At 42.0% G+C, this 17623-nt stretch overlaps 3 protein-coding genes across 7 annotated transcripts; all 3 read left to right on the plus strand.

Annotated features, from left to right (window-relative positions):
* Positions 1 to 1805: 1805 nt before the first annotated feature.
* Positions 1806 to 6238, plus strand: LOC116219295 (sialoadhesin-like). 2 transcript variants are annotated; one of them, XM_042703608.1, is made up of 4 exons: positions 1806 to 1914; positions 3744 to 3810; positions 4921 to 5262; positions 5525 to 6238. In XM_042703608.1, the coding sequence occupies exons 1-4, from the start codon at positions 1912 to 1914 to the stop codon at positions 5791 to 5793; spliced, it is 681 nt and encodes a 226-aa protein (XP_042559542.1). In that variant the 5' UTR covers positions 1806 to 1911; the 3' UTR covers positions 5794 to 6238. The 2 variants fall into 2 exon arrangements, with proteins under 2 accessions (XP_042559542.1, XP_042559541.1); XM_042703607.1 differs by lacking the exon at positions 1806 to 1914 and adding an exon at positions 3439 to 3518.
* On the plus strand, positions 5799 to 8982 carry LOC122128750 (B-cell receptor CD22-like). The gene is made up of 8 exons (XM_042703485.1): positions 5799 to 5835; positions 5981 to 6130; positions 7159 to 7428; positions 7607 to 7867; positions 7960 to 8059; positions 8308 to 8353; positions 8453 to 8563; positions 8953 to 8982. Exons 1-8 carry the CDS (start codon positions 5799 to 5801, stop codon positions 8980 to 8982), a joined length of 1005 nt encoding a protein of 334 aa, XP_042559419.1.
* A 1496-nt stretch (positions 8983 to 10478) lies between these two features.
* Positions 10479 to 14783, plus strand: LOC122128796. 4 transcript variants are annotated; one of them, XM_042703613.1, is made up of 7 exons: positions 10480 to 10910; positions 11250 to 11561; positions 11658 to 11983; positions 12352 to 12387; positions 12553 to 12642; positions 13198 to 13253; positions 13886 to 14783. In XM_042703613.1, exons 3-7 carry the CDS (start codon positions 11953 to 11955, stop codon positions 14123 to 14125), a joined length of 453 nt encoding a protein of 150 aa, XP_042559547.1. In that variant the 5' UTR covers positions 10480 to 10910; positions 11250 to 11561; positions 11658 to 11952; the 3' UTR covers positions 14126 to 14783. The 4 variants fall into 4 exon arrangements, 3 of the variants coding, with proteins under 3 accessions (XP_042559548.1, XP_042559547.1, XP_042559546.1); XM_042703612.1 differs by having other exon boundaries at positions 13198 to 13251; positions 13854 to 14783; XM_042703614.1 differs by lacking the exon at positions 12352 to 12387 and having other exon boundaries at positions 10479 to 10910; positions 13198 to 13251; positions 13854 to 14783.
* The last annotated feature ends 2840 nt before the right edge of the window (positions 14784 to 17623 follow it).

Raw genomic sequence — 17623 nt, forward strand, 5'->3', positions numbered from 1 at the left:
GATTTTATTTATTTAAATATAGCATCAATACCAATTTAAATTGTCTTAGATCCTGAAACCCCTATAGCAAGCGCTCAGGTGTTGATGGCAGCTCATGTTCAGTACTCCACCATCCAGCCCCATGGGTCCAGAGAGACTACAGGAGGAGCAGAGGATGATGTTCAGTACTCCACCATCCAGCCTCACAGCTCCAGAGAGACTGCAGGAGCTCAGGGGACGACGTCCCGTACGCCAGTGTCCAGTTCAAAAAGGCTGCACAGGGGTGGGTCTATGACCAACCAGCAATGACAACTAAAATACAGACGCTGACGTTTGTATTTCTGATCACTACAGTCTTTGGAGTTCTTCACTGAGTCTGTTGGCCTGAGTTGTGAGGAACGCCATACTGCCATCTACAGTTCAGAATTGAGAATTGTTGTATTTTGTCATTTGATGATATTCTGTGCTGTGAAACAATTACATTTCTTTTAAACTGGTTTCCAAACCATACATTTGATTATTGCATTCATTATCTGTTTTGTTGTTCTGTTATGTGCACTGTAACTCTTTATTAATGATTAAATCACAAATATAATGAGGTGAAAGAAAATATTTATAATAGTGGTCTTGTTTCTCTGTTTCATTGCACTGCAGATGTCAATAGAGGGACTCTTCAGCTATATCCTTCTTGTCCTCTTCATGGTCAAACTAACTAAGCTGGTGTCACCGACCTTGGAGTATTCTGCAGCATGGAAGACAACACAAGAGCCTCATATCAGTCAAACAGACAACATTTGTGTGTGTGCGTGTGTGTGTGTGTGTGTGTGTGTGTGTGTGTGTGTGTGTGTGTGTGTGTGTGTGTGTGTGTGTGTGTGTGTGTGTGTGTGTGATGTTTGATCCAAGTCAGTATTGATTACTTTGTTGATGTGTTTCCTCTTGTAGTTCCCTTGTTCAACCAGAGGTGGAGCCCTCTCTGATCTACATCACTGTGCAGCCCAGGGTTGTACAGAAAGAGAGGTGCACCACCACACTGAAAGAGATGAACTGACACAACCACCACCAGACAGTGTGTGGGTTTGTGTGTGTGTGTGTGTGTGTGTGTGTGTGTGTGTGTGTGTGTGTGTGTGTGTGTGTGTGTGTGTGTGTGTGTGTGTGTGTGTGTGTCTGTGTGTGTGTGTGTGTGAGTGTGTGCCCGTCTTTTAGTTTCAGTAGTTTAGTATTCAAAAAATGGAACATGAAGCTTTGTTTTCTCCTGTTATTGTCTTTCTATTTTTAACTTTCCTCCTATTTTTCAAGATACCTACACTTTCCTCCTCTTTCTCAATGTACCTGAACTTTCCCCCTATTTATCAAGATACCTAAACATTACTTGACTTCTTTAATGGAGTAAATGCATCAGATGACAGACAGTTGTGTCTTTCTGTTGTCTGCACTCACCTCACCAAGTGATTGGTGGCTGCAGAGGAATGTTTGGCAAGTAGGCAGGAAGCTTGCATGTCAGACGCCTGTGGTTAGCCCCCTACTGCCAGCCTACACGTCCTTATTTCACACGGTGAGTCTGCAGCAGCAACACAAAGTGAGTACGCTATTCCCCTGATTTAAACACATCTGATATGTGTACATGTAAAGATGGATAAATGTAGTGCGTGGTTGTGTGTATAAGTTAGTTATATAATAGTTTAAAATGCCAGGTAAACCGTGGTGTAGTAGATCTCACAAGACGTGTTAAAACCGCAAACATGAAGAAAGACTGTTTCTGAGCACAAGTCTGTCAAATGAAGAAGTCACAAGCCTGCCTACTTGCCAAACTGTACTCTGTGCAATGTGTGATGACACCAGCTCACCCCAAGAATAGTTAAGGTCCTGGTGAGAGAGCTTCATTTGCTCTCAGAGCAGGACATGACTGGAGTCTCACAGAGGACACAATAGAACATGGTAAGAGCTTTTAAATATCAGAATATGAAACATGTCAACAAGTGACTGTTGCCATTCCACTACTGTGTTGATAAGCAAGAATCTGTTCCACTGTGTTGACTAAAATCTTTAACAAACATGCAATGCTACAGAATCTAGCAATACTTGTCATGTTGAGTTTTAGATAAAGTGCTGCACTGATCATTTAAATGAGCACGCAGTAATACGAGCGTTGACTCAGGGTTCAGGGTTTTTGGTCTTTGTGAGGATCTGTGTAGTCTGTATCTCTCTGGTGATTATGTTCACAAGTCCAAGGAAGTAGATTGATTATGTTCCTGTGAATAGAAAACCTTATCCTGTAACATATTAAAACTGTGTGTTTGTATTTCCTTGGTTAATGCATATTGAGTTATCAAGACAATTTAGAAAATATAAAGGCAGCTAAAGACACAGCAGCAAACTTCCTGTTTCTTGACTTCTCAGAAACAGCAGTGCTTCTCAGAAAGGGTCTGTGTGTTAAGGTGTGAATGTGTCACCTGTCTAGGCAACTTGGACCCAATGTCACTCTGTGTCCATGTCAGTGAAAGAAAAAACCGGGGGAGATAATAGTAATCCCTAATTACCTTAGTAGCCTAGTAGTGTTACTACTACTATCACTACTGCTACTGCTACTGCTACTGCTACTGCTTCTGTTACTGCTACTGCTACCGCTACCGCTACCGCTAGTATTGATAGTATTTAGTTTTATACCATGTATTGGAAACTCTGTCTTGGGTTTGTCAGTCATGGCTTCAGGTTTATTCTTGAATAATGGCGGCCAACATTGTTGAGACAGAGACTTGAAGATTCACCCTCCCTCACAGAGCTTCACCTCAGCATATCTGAATTATTCCTTCAGGGACAGTCTTTTAAATACACTGATATTAAGGGGTGTTACCGTCTATTCAAATAGGTCATGGAGACAAGGGCCTTTGTCTTGACCTGGGGGGGAAGGTGGAGAGCAATGTCGCACCTCACTCCCCAGGTCAACACCAAGTATATTCAGCCAGGAAATGCTTACATGCTAGTGGAATCCAAATAAAGTAACAATTATAACTAGGTATAAGATACATTGAATTATTGACTATGGCATATCCTTATTAACTATGAAATCTCAAATGCCGGTCCCTTCAGTATTTAGTCATTTAGCATACTACTGCTACTGCTAACACTAGTACTGCTGCTGCTGCTACTGCTACAATGTTGTCCAAAGTGTCTGAGAAGTGTCTCTCAGAAGCTGCCTGCGGGGGTGTCTGACAAATCACCAATCACAATGATAGGTCTCGCAGTACACAGACCACTCACTCACACATGCGCTCAGAGAGAGAGAGAGAGAGAGAGAGAGAGAAGCAGAAGCTTATTTTCTCTGGAGTAGTAATGGTCATTATTTTTTCGAGGTTGAAGAATGCTCTGCTAATGTTAACACTAATACAAAAAAGACACAGAAAGAGGTCAAATGAATAAGTCTAAAAAAATCATTCAGAGTAGCATTTCCTTCCTGTGTCATTTGCTGCAGCCGAGAAAAGTTTATGTCTGTGTCAGAGGTCTTCATTTGGTGTCATGATATGTGTAAGGATAGAGGAAAGGTAAGAGCTCCTTAAGATGTATTTAATCGTACATGTCTTTAGTCAAACTTGCGTTATGAAAGTTAGAACGTGATGAACGGTTAGACAATGTTCTAGGAAGTATACTTAAAATATCACTGCACCACTGACGTCGTACCCAGTTTTACTTCATGATCTAACAAACATGCTGTACTAAACAAGTTGGATCTACTTCTGATAGTGAATCTGTTGGATCTAAACGTTTAGGGTTTGCTGTTGATGATGATGAGCTGTGTGACGTCTCTTTCTGTGGTGATTCTGCTCACAATTCAAGGTAAATTAAACACTTTTGTCTATTTTCCTGTTTTTCTTTACTGCGTTTTAATCATTTAAAAGATGATAATAATACATAATATATATATTTGTATGTATATGCACATACACACACATACGTGCACTCTTATATATAAGAGTGTATGCATGTGTGTGTGTTTATGAGGAGTTCACCATGCTGACTTTTGAGTTCAGTCAGTAAATAGGCAACAGCTCACTAAACAGAGTCTTACTTTGCTAGGTGCTGACTAAGAGCAGGCCTGTGTATTAATAGAAACAGCTCTTGTGGTTGACTGACTTGATACAGGAACAAACAGCAGTGTGCATGTGTGTGTGTGTGTGTGTGTGTGTGTGTGTGTGTGTGTGTGTGTGTGTGTGTGTGTGTGTGTGTGTGTGTGCATTTGAGTGTACATGCATGTGTGTAATGTGCATGTGTGCGTGTGTGTGTATATTTGAGTGTGCATGCATATGTGTGATTGTGCATGTGTGTGTTGGTTTGTGTCAGTGTGTGCATGTGTTTGTGTGTGTGTTTGTGTGTGTGTGTGTTTATTTGAGTGTGCATGCATGTGTGTGAGTGTGCATGTGTGTGTGTGTGTGTGTGCATGTGTGTGTGTGTGTGTGTGTGTGTGTGTGTGTGTGTGTGTGTGTGTGTGTGTGTGCATGTGTGTGTGTGTGTGTGTGTGTGTGTGTGTGTATTTGAGTGTGCACATGCCTACACATCATTCACTTTTCTTAGTCACACTTGTAATTTGTAAATGACTTGAAGGAGGAGGGAGACAGGATGTGGGGGTTAATCTCCTGCACCATCTACATCTCTACACCTGTCCACTCCTCTTCTGTCATGGTCTTCAGCTTACAACACATGCCCTCTTCACACCACCTCCCATTTTACTTCAGACATTGTGTTTGTTGGTTTAACATTGCAGATTCAGAACCTCAACATAGTCATGTTATAGTAATGAAGGGCTATTAGCATGCTAGTCATGTCTGCCCTCCTCTCCAAAGAGTCTTGTCCTCAGACGTAGCCTACTTAGACAGTCTAATACTGCTGTTAGACCCTTTGTAAATATGACATTGTTTAACGGTGCATTGTGTGTGTGATCTGTTGTAGGTGTGTGTGGTGAGGAGTGGAGCGTCACGTACAAGTCTGAGAGCACCTGTGCTTTTGTGGGGTCTTCAGTGGACCTGTCCTGCTCTTACACCTACCCCAGTGGCCTGACCATCACAGAAGTTTACTGGACAAAACACAACTATAAGGATCCTCCTCCTCTTCGTGATGACCCAGAGTACAGGAACAGAATCAGTGTGGGCTGTGAACAGGGAACTACAAGATGTAATTTACATATAAAATCATTGACTACATCAGATATTGGTGAGTATTACTTCAAGATAACAACATCCAGAAGTGGCCAGAAGTGGATTGGAACACCAGGGATTTATCTGGATGTTAAAGGTAAAGACAAACTAAATCTCAGTATGCTTGTTTAAAATGTATCTTTTTCATGTACAGTATGTGTTGTTATATGTGTGTGTGTATGTGTGTGTGTGTTTACATGTTTTCATGTGTGTGCATGTGTGTGAATACAGCCTACAGTAGTTCATGTTTGTCAGTCTTGTATGTCTTAGGTAAAGGGAATCACACTCTTGTTCTGCATGTGTTAAACATTTCCTCTTAGTGACACATGTAATCAGACATGTAATATTCTCTATCACAGACGCCCCACAGACATCAGTGTCCATCAGTCCCCCTGGTGACATACAGGAAGGCACAGACGTGACTCTGACCTGCACCAGCACATCTGATCTACCAGTGAGGAGCTACAGCTGGTACAAGAGTTATAATCGTATAGCCATGGGGAGTGGAAAAACATACACCATCAAACACATCAGACCTGAAGACAGTGGACAATATCAATGTTGGTCAGAGTACGAATGTAGCTTCCGGTACTCATCTACTGTGCAACTCCATGTTTCATGTGAGTAGCCTTTATGACACTTTTGGAAAATCAGCCACATTTTGTAACAGGTGACTTGAGATATTATGGACTAAATGTTTGTATTATTATTAAGTCCTATTCTTTTGATTAGTACATTTAAGTTTCAAGAAATGATTGGGGTCGGACTTTGCTTTTGGCATAGTGATCTTAGTAATTACTCTGTTTTCTGCTTAGACCGTCCAAAGAATACAGTGGTTGTGATTGAGCCTCGTGGGCAGATAACTGAGGGAAGCAGAGTGACTCTGACCTGCCGCACTGATGCCAACCCACCAGCATATTACTACAGATGGTACAAGAACGGGAGGTACACACATCTGAGCAACAGTGAGACGTTATCCTTCAGTCCTGTCCGCTATGAGGAAAGAGGAGAGTACAGCTGTCAGGCCACTAACACTTATGGTTCCACCGCCTCTCCATTTACATCACTGCGTGTTTTATGTGAGTGTTACATAGTCCTGGGTTTCTGGTTGCTTCCTGCGTTGGTCTGTGCGTTTTGCTATAGGTGGAGACTGGGCGTGGTCCTGTGATTACTGGGACCGGCCTACACGGATAAAAGCCACGCAGTTCCCAAGATGGACGCTCGCTCTCGCCTCGCAAAAGAACAGACGCTGGCACACAATTATTATTATTATAATCGAGATACCGTTCCCTTGAACTCTCTGTTCGGACAAATATTCCGGGTATTGTTTCTTGTGACGTGGGTGGTTATTTTCGGCACTTTATTAGTGGTAGTTAGTTAGGGTAGGTAAATAAGTTGGACATCGGAAGACTCACTCGAGCGGTTGTCTGCTGCAAATCTGACCATAAACCTGGCGAAGTGCGAGTTTGGCCCGGCCACCGTTGTGTACCTTGGCAAAGTGGTTGGTGGCGGTCAAGTGCGCCCTGTACATTCGAAAATTGAGGCCGTTCTAAACTATCCTCCTCCTGCATCTCGTCGGGAGCTCAGATGCTTCCTTAAATAAGTTGGACATCGGAAGACTCACTTTTTGTTTTGCCTGTCTCGTGAATTGTACGTCGGGCACGGGAGCCAGGCAATTTCACACCACCAGCACAGTAAGCGTGAGGTTTTCTTTTTCCTTTTTTCCTGTCAGTCTTCTAACCACCTTGTTTTGTCCGGGATTTTGGGGCTTTCTTTGATTGTAGTAAATGTATACTTTTGTAAACCAAACCCAACACTGTGGCTTCATTTTGTTATGGTCTCTGGTTTGGGGGGGATTCGTAACAGTGAGTTTAATGTTTCAAGTGTCAAGTGTTTTTTTTTTTTTAATGAAGCAACTGCAGATGAGGACATTGGGTTAACTGGAGTATAGCTGTAATTTCATGTTATATATGGACATGTTATGTTTTTGCAGATTCTCCAAAGAACACAAGAATCGAGTCTGATGCATCTGGTGAAATGACTGAGGGAAGCACAGTGACTCTGACCTGCATGAGTGAAGCTGACCCACCAGTACACACATACACCTGGATCAAGAAGAGTGGAGCTGTACAACTGAAGTCAGGAAAGGAAAAGACACTCATCTTCAGCAAGATCCGTTCTGAGGACCGTGGAGAGTATCTCTGTCAAGCAGCCAACAGGATTGGTCAACAGGATTCTCCTGCTGTGTCTGTCCAGGTTTCATGTGAGTATTTCTGGAAATTAACTTTAAAATTAGGAACAGAATGGCCAATAACTCTCTATGTATATTGTGGTGTGATGAATGGATCACATGGACCACATGGATTTGTAGTCTTTGAAATGAAATACATTTCTATGGTAATGAAATGCTTATATTATGTAAATATTCTATTTTCTTCCAGATCGCCCAAAGAAAACAACAGTTTTATTTTCTCATGATAGTGTTATTGCCATTGGCAACACAGTGACTCTGACCTGCAGCAGTGATGCCAACCCACCAGTGGAGATCTACACCTGGTTTAAGGTGGGTGAGTCCACTCCAGTAGGATCAGGACAGCAGTACAGCATCACTAACATCAGCTCTGAGGATGGTGGACATTACTACTGTGAGGCCCGGAATAAACATGGAGCTGAGGACTCTACTGCTGTGTCAATCATGGAAGGTATCAGTGCATCTCTAACTCTCTGTGCTTACGATAATAACTGCTTAAGAAGTCTTTACTTATGATGTTTCTCCTCACCTTCCTCATGTCAGATGAATCTGTAGCAGGAGCGAAGATTCCTGTATTGACTGCTGTGATAACAGTCTCTGTCTGTGGACTACTGGGTCTCTTCTGTGGGGTATTCTGGCTGAGGTGAGTGGCGGTGACAGAGAGAATCGTGTCTGTCCAAGTTGGTGTGACCATAGACGTGTTTAACGGCATTTTAAGTTGGTGTGACCATAGACGTTCTGTTCTCTCCCTTGTACGTCGCTTTGGACCATAGACGTGTTTAACGCCATTTTAAGGACAGACAGCAGTTTTAAATGAGGACACTAGTGATTGATGCCTTTTACTGAAAAGATCATGACACTAAATCCTAGTTTTGTGTGTTGTGGTTGCAGCAAGAAATGCAAGAAAGAGATGTTGGCACAAGGAAGGAATGAACAGGTGAGACAGAGGACATGTGGACAGTGTCCAAGTGTTTACTGCCCGTGATAATATTAATGTTTATGCATGCTTGTGATTTATTTGTGTCTTCTTTCTAAGGATGCCAGTGATTCTGTTGGCAATAAACAGAACCCTAACATCATCCAGATGAGTTCAGCTGGCCAGAGCCTGAACCCCAACACCAACAAACCTGATGCAGATTATCAGAACGTGAACCCCAACACCACCCAACCTGATGCAGTTTACCAGAGCCTGAACCCCAACACCACCCAACCTGATGCAGTTTACCAGAGACTGAACCCCAACACCACCCAACCTGATGCAGATTACCAGAGCCTGGATCCCAACACCACCCAACCTGAGGCAGTTTATCAGAGCCTGAACCTCAACACCACCCAACCTGATGCAGTTTACCAGAGCCTGAACCCCAACACCACCCAACCTGATACAGTTTACCAGAGCCTGAACCCCAACACCACCCAACCTGATACAGTTTATCAGAGCCTGAACCCCAACACCACCCAACCTGATGCAGTTTACCAAACCCTAATGCCAAATACCTCTTAATCTCATTCTGTCATTCTCATCCACACATGCAGAAAATTCATGAGCTCAGTCCTGAAGCATGACTGCACCCATTTTGTTGAGTAACATGCTTTAGCTCATTGCTATGGATTCTTATACAGGCTTGTACTGAGTAGAAATAGTATCTTTCTATTGATATGTTTGAATAATTCAGTTTACGATATAGCAGAGGTCGACTTAAATCATTAGTGTCTCCTTTTCATGCAATATTGTTGGAATTGCTCTGCTTTTCTTGACTACTGGGTCTCCAAACTATTGTGCCCAAACTCTACTCTGCTTATAATACATACTGCATGCCAGTCTATTTAGCCCTAATATATATTTTAAAAATGCATTTGCGTGTTTGCCCTCATGGTTTGCTTATTTGATTTAATAAAGTGTGCAACATATTTAAATGTTTGTTTCTTGTGTTTCTAGGGGCCATCCCCAGCTTCTCCAGATAATAAACTGTTAATTATAAAAGCATCTTAAGCCTCCATATGAATTTCCAATGCAGATTCATTTTAATACATTTAGCGATGTAGCTACCGACCTTCTTAACTAGGATGCTGTAGCTTCTAGACAAAAGCCTTATGGTACAATAAGGTGCAATGCAAATAAGCAGAGATGTTACTAGCAACTTTAATTTGTAAAGTTGTAAAGTACTATGAGGAAAATACACTGCAGTCTCCTGGTCACCATGGTAACCACATAGAGGAACAGCTTGTCACCCCACTGTCCCCACGCCAACCTACCTACAGCAGAACTGTTTTATCTTATTCTACGTGTTCTGATTGGTGAAATATTGAAGGTTTTGTTAAATGATAGAACATGTAAGACCATCTTTCTCTGTTATCCATATATTTACATGTATGCATTTTAGATAATTTCACAGCTTCTCTTGGGTGGGATTAAGGAGGAAAAGTTTGTCCCTCATAAACGAAAGGCACCAAAGTCAGTTGTGGTGATTTTACCTTTTGCCTCATGTGACTACAAAAACATCAACATGTATTCAATTCAAGCTGGACTTAGGACAATAAACATAATAGTGAATGACAACATCAATCATGCTTAAGTTGGGATGGTAATTACAAGCCTCTTCTGAAAGAAGCATTTCATTAATTGTTGGCTCCATGGATGTGTAAAAGAGACTTAAACACACAGTTTTAGTGAGTACACCTTTTTTAAGAATACATATTACAGCACAATCCATGTCAGTGTTGATTACTTTGTTGATGTGTTTTCTTTTGTAGTTCCCCTGTTCATCCAGAGGTGGAGCCCTCTCTGATCTACATCACTGTGCAGCCCAGGGTTGTACAGAAAGAGAGGTGCACCAACACACTGAGAGAGCTGAACTGACAACCACCACCAGACAGTGTGTGGGTTTGTGTGTGTGTGTGTGTGTGTGTGTGTGTGTGTGTGTGTGTGTGTGTGTGTGTGTGCCTGCCTATGTGCGTTTGTGTTTGCCTGCCTGTGTGCGTGTGTGTGTGTGTGTGTGTGTGCGTGCCTGTGTGCGTGTGTGTGTGTGTGTGTGTGTGTGTGTGCGTCTTTTAGTTTCTGCAGAAAATGGAACATGAAGCTTTGTTTTCTTCTTTTATCGTCTTTTTAGATACCAAATCAAAATGCTTAAAGAAGGACGATAATGTATGGTGAACACACACAAACACATATTTTCATGCTTAAAGAAGGACTATAATGTATGGTAAACACACACAAACACACATAATGTATTTGACTTTATTTGAAGGTATTTGAGGTACTTGTTTGAACTGCATCTCTGAAAGCTGTCCAAGCCTTAGAGGGAAAGGGGAAACGAGAGAAGTTGAGAAACACTTTCGTCACTACGAGCAAAAAGGAACACATTTCACAACAAAGCCTGGCTGCCATGGGTTACGAGAGGAGGGGACAGAGCTTACTGACATGAACACCACCAGTCACCCGCTGCAGTCAGCCTTCCTCCATCTCACCGTTCAGTCACTTCAGTCCAGCTCAGGTAAACAAGTAACACTTCAGTTCAAAACCTTTAAAATTTGATGTCACAGCTGATTTTAAGTATGGTTAGATACAAAGTACACTTTAGGAAGTGTACTGAGGGTTAGCATTAGGTTTGTAACATGTCACAATGCATACTGCTAGAGATATACAAAATATTGAAATTAGTTTGTTTGTAATTTCTTCTTCTTTTTTTTTGGTCTGTGTAAACTGCGCATGCTTCTAAGATGTCAATTGACTGTGTAGATAGTATATTTTCCTGTCAATCGGTTTTGTGCAAAATTATAATTTCGTGATTTTAAGAAGTGCATAACATCTGGAATTTTTTCTGTTACTTTAGTTCCAAAGTGAGTAATGGGCGCTACTTTACTGAAAGCTTTTGTTGGAGGAGCCATCCTTTTTGAGTGCAGTTATAAAGCAGAAGACAAACACAAGAAGAAATACTTCTGCAAGGCTGATGACAAGTCCTGCTTATCCAACGCAATCCCTCCCCCAACTGACAACCGTTTCTCTCTGTTCGACACGAGCAACGGATACTTCCGCATTCTCATCACCGCACTCACAAATGAGGATTCTGGGACGTATATGTGTCTTGTAGAGAAGGCTCCCAATGTTTACGCAAACACCACAAAAACACTGGAAGTAAATACAGGTGAGTTTGCCCCCATCACCGCTTACTGTGTGCTTACTGAAACCACTGGACTGACCTGCTGCAAATCTCTTTTCAATCTGTTTGCTCAACGGTTAGATCCAGTTTACATGCCATCCGTCGTGAAGACTGCTTCTGTGGGTGAGGACGTTGTCATCGACTGCAAATACCCAGCCGCCGGTAACAACAGCATCAAGTACTTCTACAAACAGCAGGTCATGCCAGCATGTCCTCATCTCATATCCTCTCAGTCGCCTCAGCCCAACTCAAGGTATTCCCTGATCGACGACAACAAAGCACACGTCTTCAGCGTGACCATCGGGAACCTGACCCCTGACGATGCTGGGCTCCACTGGTGTGGCGTGAGGACCGGGGGTTTCTTGGAGGGATCGCCATGACAACAGAGGTGAAACTGCGCATCGTCGGTGAGAGGACTTATCTTCCATTTTAAAGCTTTCCCTTGTCAACATGTCTTAAAAATATTAAATACACTAAAGTAGTGAGATATAATAGTACAGATACAGGAGGCTGCCTGTAGTTTACTGTTGTATCAGTAGCTGTTTCATGAGGATGTTAATGAATGTTAAATATGAAACAGACAAATCAGTCTAAGATATGAGGAAGCTATGTTTTTTGCTGTCGTCATTAGGATGTTAATGAATGTTAAATATGGAACAGACAGATCCGTCTGAGATATAAGGAAGTTATGTTCTTTGCTGTTGTCATTAGGATGTGAACAAATGTCAGATCAATCTGAGATATGAGGAGGTTGTTTTTTTGTTTTCAACAACAGAGCGTGGAACAGAAGAACCCGCAGTAATGACCACAGGTGAGGCTTTCTCTGATCCATTGCTCTCTCTCTCTGTCTCTCTCTCTCTCTCTCTCTCTGTCTCTCTCTCTCTGTCTCTCTCTCTTTCTCTCTTTCCCTCTCTCTCTTTCTCTCTCTCTTTCTGTCTTATATATTCATATTATATTTTGTATTTTTCTTTTTCAGCCATGGCTGTGTGCATCCCGTTGTTCTTGGTTGTGGCTGTTATATTATCAGGAGTCGTGATCCACAGGTGTAGAGTGAAAATCAGGCAATGTGAGAACCATCTCTCTCATTTTCCCCTTTCTCTCTCTCTCCCTCTCTTTATCTCTCTCTCTCTTCCTCTCTCTCTCTCCCTCTCTCTACTCTCTCTCTCCCTCCCTTCCCCCTTCTCTCTCCCTCTCTCTCTCTCTCCCTCTCTCTCTCTCTCACACATTCTCTCTCTCTCCCTCTTTCTCTCTCTCTCCCTCTCTTTCTCTCTCCCTCTCTCTACTCTCTCTCTCCCTCCCCCCTTCTCTCTCCCTCTCTCTACTCTCTCTCTCCCTCCCCCCCCCCCCCCTCTCTCTCTCTCTCTCTCTCTCCATATATATACAGTATATAAGTCGACAGAAGGAGGGGAAGGGGCCTGTGCTGTCTTACAGCATTAAAACTCAAATGATGTTGTCGGACGTAGTTACAGCACACTCTTAATTTGAAATTATGCCATGAGTCAAATTATAAATAGTTATTGCAACATTGTTCCAGTATAATACAGCATAATTCTAGTGCACAACATGAAGGCAGGCCAAACGCTCTAATGCAACTTTACTGGTTTATTTCTTCAATCCACAGCGCATGTCTCTGTTATTCAGACTCCACCTCAGGTCAGAGCAGCTTCCCCATCAGCGGTGAGTGAAAATACCTACTGGGTTCTTCATAACAAAACTTATAACACACTCTAATACTATGGAGATCTACATGATTCTGCTTTTCAATAGCAGTTATAAAGCATTATCAAGCAATGGAGATGCATATATTTCTACTTTATAACACAGCATAACAGAGATGGAATTGTATCTGACATTGTATTTATTTCTGGTTTATTACAGTTATAACATATCATTCTAAAGAAAAATACATTAAAAACAAATGAGTCTGTAACCTTTTAAAAGACATACGCTAGAGGTAATTTACTAGTAGGAGTTTGAGACGCTAAATCGTGGTTTGGTCTGAGCATGGTCATGTTAAAAACCAGGGCTTGTTTACTCCTCTCTTCGTGTTAGTTACCAGTTAGCATTAAGAAACCATCACCTCCACCATCACCCAACATCAGTAAGGATCAGTGCTGTCGTGCCTAGTTACGGTTACCTGCCGACTCAGTCACCAGCTGGATCCCTAATGCAAACATCCAATAACGCTCTGTTAACACGTGTACGTTTCTGAACGTTGACGTTCTTAAATGAATAGTCCCTGACGGTTGCTCAATCTTGATTTCATGTCACTCCTGACGACTGCTGGTGATCGTGCCGAATCCATCCAGATGAGTTTGGACCCCCCCAGGCCCCAGCTCAAGTGTGTTTATCAGAATCTCCAACCCGACCCCACCCACCCTCCTGCTGCTGACTACGTGACACCCATCCCCTCCGACCCTCCTGGTGGTGACTACGTGACACCCATCCCCGATGACCATCCCTCTGAGAACATCTACCAGCAGCTGGACGTCAGCAGCAGGCAGGCTGATGATGTGTACCACACCCTAGATCCCAAACCGTGTAAATAGGCAGGCTGATGATGTGTACCACACCCTAGATCCCAAATAGTGTAAATAGGCAGGCTGATAATATGTACCACACCCTAGATCCCAAACTATGTGGATAGGCAGGCTGATAATATGTACCACACCCTAGATCCCAAACCATGTGGATAGGCAGGCTGATAATATGTACCACACCCTAGATCCCAAACCATGTGAATAGGCAGGCACACAGCAGGTCACCCAGCCAAAACACAAGATGGCAAATGCTGGGAGCCTATGTGCTTGGTGTGCATGGTGCCAGCTTAACAAAATGGCTTCCTTTAGGCTACTGCTGTCCAAGGTGCGCTTTAAATGTTTCACTGACCATTTCAGCATTAGTGGTTAGTTTTCAGCTCATATAAAAAAAGGCCAACCAGGTACAACCATCTACAAAGATACAAACACATTATCAACCAAGCTGTGGTTCACAAATCCTAATTTAGAAAAATACATGTCCTACAGAGTAAACCACTTTAGTTATCTTATTTTGGAATATATAATGTTAGACACGCACTAACGCATAGTGACATGGTAGCTTTGGGTGAGTGATTGTGTAATGTAAGATAATGTGTGTGTGTGTGTGTGGCTCTCTACTGTTTCTGTTGTGAAATTGCAATGGCTTTAATAAACCAGACCATTCTCACTTTGTTTGTTAAATATCACTCTGAGTCCAACTTCAACTGTGTCGAATAACGTCGCTGCATGATAATACAAATAAGCTCAAAACAGATAATCAACATCCTTCAAAATAGAGTCTCTGTTCATTCTCCCCTTGCTTGTTAAATATGGTGCTGAGTCTCTGTTCAAAGAAGCTGTTAGAGCATTAGACTCTGAGACAGTGAAGCTTTCATTAAAAGTGTGCACACACAGGCAAAGGATGTGCAGAGTTTGTGATTACTCTCACAAAAAAAAACTCCAGGCAGAGATCCATACAGAAAAGGCAGCACTGAACACTGAACCTCTCATCAGGGTAAGCATGCCAGATTCAAACAGCACAAGAAAGTTCAAAGTTTGTCATCCTCACAGAGAGGCAAGATCAGTACGGCACAAGAAAGTTCAAAGTTCGTAATCTCACAAAGAGGCAAGAACTGTACGGCACAAGAAAGTTCAAAGTTTGTAATCTCACAGACAGGTTAACAGGCAAATCCCACACGGCTCATAGTTCACAGAAAGAGTTTCATGAGCAAAATTCCAGATTCCATAAACAATCATCCAAACACGAGCAAAAAGCAGATCCGAGACGCCAGCAAGAGAGACGTGATCCTTGAGCAGCACATGGCTCACAAGGCGAGATTAGTCAGCGGTGAGAGAGTCTCACAGCCGAGTTTGAATGCTGCCGCTGAGGAGCAGATGAGGCTCCGGTGGAGAGCGAGCGGGGATCAAGAGGTGCAGGCCAGGATTAGAGCCAATGGGAGTGCAGCACGCACAAGACCTGTCAAAACAGGAATTGGAGGGACAACCCGTCTCAGTACCTGAAGGGCAGGACCGGACCGGACCGGACGGGACTGTGACACAAGTTTGACTAGTAGCAAAGAGGGCTGAAGTGTAAGTAGTGCAAAGGCCCATGTTTGCCTCAGTACAGGGAGGCCAAGGGTGCTCACTGTCTATCTAGGTCAACCACAACCACAAACCACAACTGTGCTGGAAGCCTTCGTCTCTCTCCGTGAAGCACACTGCAAGCTGCAAGACTTGTTTTGTTCTTTTATTATCTTTCTATTTTTAACTTTCCTCCTTTTTCTCAAGGTACCTAAACATTGTCTCTCTCCTTTAATGGAGTAAATCTATCAGATTACAGACAGTTGTGTCTTTCTGTTGTCTGAACTCACCTCATCAAGTAATTGGTGGCTGCAGAGGAATGTTTGGCAAGTAGACAGTAAGCTTGCATGTCAGACGCCTATCGTTAGCCCCCTACAGCCACCCCTCCACTTCCTTATTTCAAACATAAAGTTGTGGTAAGCCCTGCATCAACATACTTTTTCTCATTAGACCCTCAGTGAGCTTAGAGGCAGCAGCACATGGTGAGTAGTGCTATTCCCTTTGTGTAGATAAACCTTTTAACAGATACAGATGGGGGAGAAAATACATTTTGTATGATTGTGTCTGTGTATGCTGTTATCGTTCAACAAAACCACGGTCTTGGATTGATCAGTTTTTATCGTTTTTATACGACTATAAAAATATGTAAAATATTTATTGATATCATTTTGCTTTTGTGTGATTGCTTTTTGCAGTAGGTGACAGTTTGAACGTTACAAATCCATGAAAATGACTTACTTCATGCTGACGCTGTACCATACTGCTAGAGTACTGTTATACGTGCAGTTTCAACACTACTGGATTCATAACTGTTGGTCGTGTTACGAATGGCAAAATACCTTCCATTCGTTCTTCAGAAGATGCAAAAGATTTCATATAATTATTGTTACTGTTTAATTTAATGTGTACACTTTCAAGATATGTTTTCATTACATATCACCATTTACTTTTGTAACAAAAAATGACTTTGAATCGTGTAAAACGAGATTTGGAGATCCATGCATAAAACTTTGCTTAAAAAATGTTTTATATTACATTCATGTTAATTATCATTGAGTATATAAACCCTTTTGCATCTTCTGAAAAACTAAGATATGTATTTTGCCACTGTAAGATGAGATGTTGGAGATGCGTGCGTACGTTAGCAGCGCTCTGCTCTCCTTCCTGTCATGGCCACCAGTATACTGCACCACAAGCTAATAATGGCCCGTGTGGCTAGAAGAGACGCTATAGCAAGACACTGAGCACAGTTGTGTGTGGGAACTTGTGCTGGTTTATTTTGTTTAGTTTCAAAAAGGCAAATCAAATGTTGGGGCTTAATTCAATTCACAAACAAAATATGCTTCTTTTTAAGTTTTTTATGTTATTATGTTTTAAGACTCACTGTACCAAACAAGTGTGTAGCCTTCAGGCTGTGCTTTATAGTCTCAAGTCTAAATGTCAAAGGGCTAGGGTCAAGCTTAAGGGTATGTGGGGAAATGGTACAACATTCATCATTTAGGTATGTCTGGTTTTTGTTTTGTTTTCTGTATGCTCATGATGAAATGATAATATATTTTATTTTCATAATATGTCTAAAATATGTCTTTTTTACATGACAGATGCAGGTTCTTGTTTTACTGTATTGTGTAGGTTGCTGTGTGAATGATGGTTCACAGTCTACTGTGTGTCCGTGTGGTTCTCTGGGTAGTCATCATCAAAGGTAAATACTTTTGCAAAATAGTGCAAAATATCTTTTACAAAACAGCCATCACAAAATCTTAACCTGGACTCGATTGTACAAAATAACAAAAGCTAAATTTAGGCTGTATCACCAACTATAGGCAGCCTTTTAACACACATGTTGCATCAATGTCTTTGAGTGAGAAGAACAGAATGAAAAACACATCCTCATGGTTGGCATTGTAATATCAATGACCAAATGAACACTGAGATGATTTGTAGGAT

The sequence above is a fragment of the Clupea harengus genome, chromosome 24 (assembly GCF_900700415.2).
Source record: "Clupea harengus chromosome 24, Ch_v2.0.2, whole genome shotgun sequence".
Classification (NCBI taxonomy): domain Eukaryota; kingdom Metazoa; phylum Chordata; class Actinopteri; order Clupeiformes; family Clupeidae; genus Clupea; species Clupea harengus.

Bases quoted from the DNA above. Each gene is read 5' to 3' on its own strand.
- LOC116219295 (XM_042703607.1), top strand. From the start codon at position 3,462: ATGTCTGTGTCAGAGGTCTTCATTTGGTGTCATGATATGTGTAAGGAT. The intron at 3,519-3,743 runs GTAAGAGCTCCT...CTAAACGTTTAG, and splicing joins TGTGTAAGGATAGAGGAAAG to GGTTTGCTGTTGATGATGAT. The intron at 3,811-4,920 runs GTAAATTAAACA...GATCTGTTGTAG, and splicing joins GATTCTGCTCACAATTCAAG to GTGTGTGTGGTGAGGAGTGG.
- LOC122128796 (XM_042703612.1), top strand. From the start codon at position 11,953: ATGACAACAGAGGTGAAACTGCGCATCGTCG. The intron at 12,388-12,552 runs GTGAGGCTTTCT...TTTCTTTTTCAG, and splicing joins ACCCGCAGTAATGACCACAG to CCATGGCTGTGTGCATCCCG. The intron at 12,643-13,197 runs GTGAGAACCATC...TTCAATCCACAG, and splicing joins TAGAGTGAAAATCAGGCAAT to CGCATGTCTCTGTTATTCAG.
- LOC122128750 (XM_042703485.1), top strand. From the start codon at position 5,799: ATGACACTTTTGGAAAATCAGCCACATTTTGTAACAG. The intron at 7,868-7,959 runs GTATCAGTGCAT...TCCTCATGTCAG, and splicing joins TGCTGTGTCAATCATGGAAG to ATGAATCTGTAGCAGGAGCG. The intron at 8,354-8,452 runs GTGAGACAGAGG...CTTCTTTCTAAG, and splicing joins CACAAGGAAGGAATGAACAG to GATGCCAGTGATTCTGTTGG.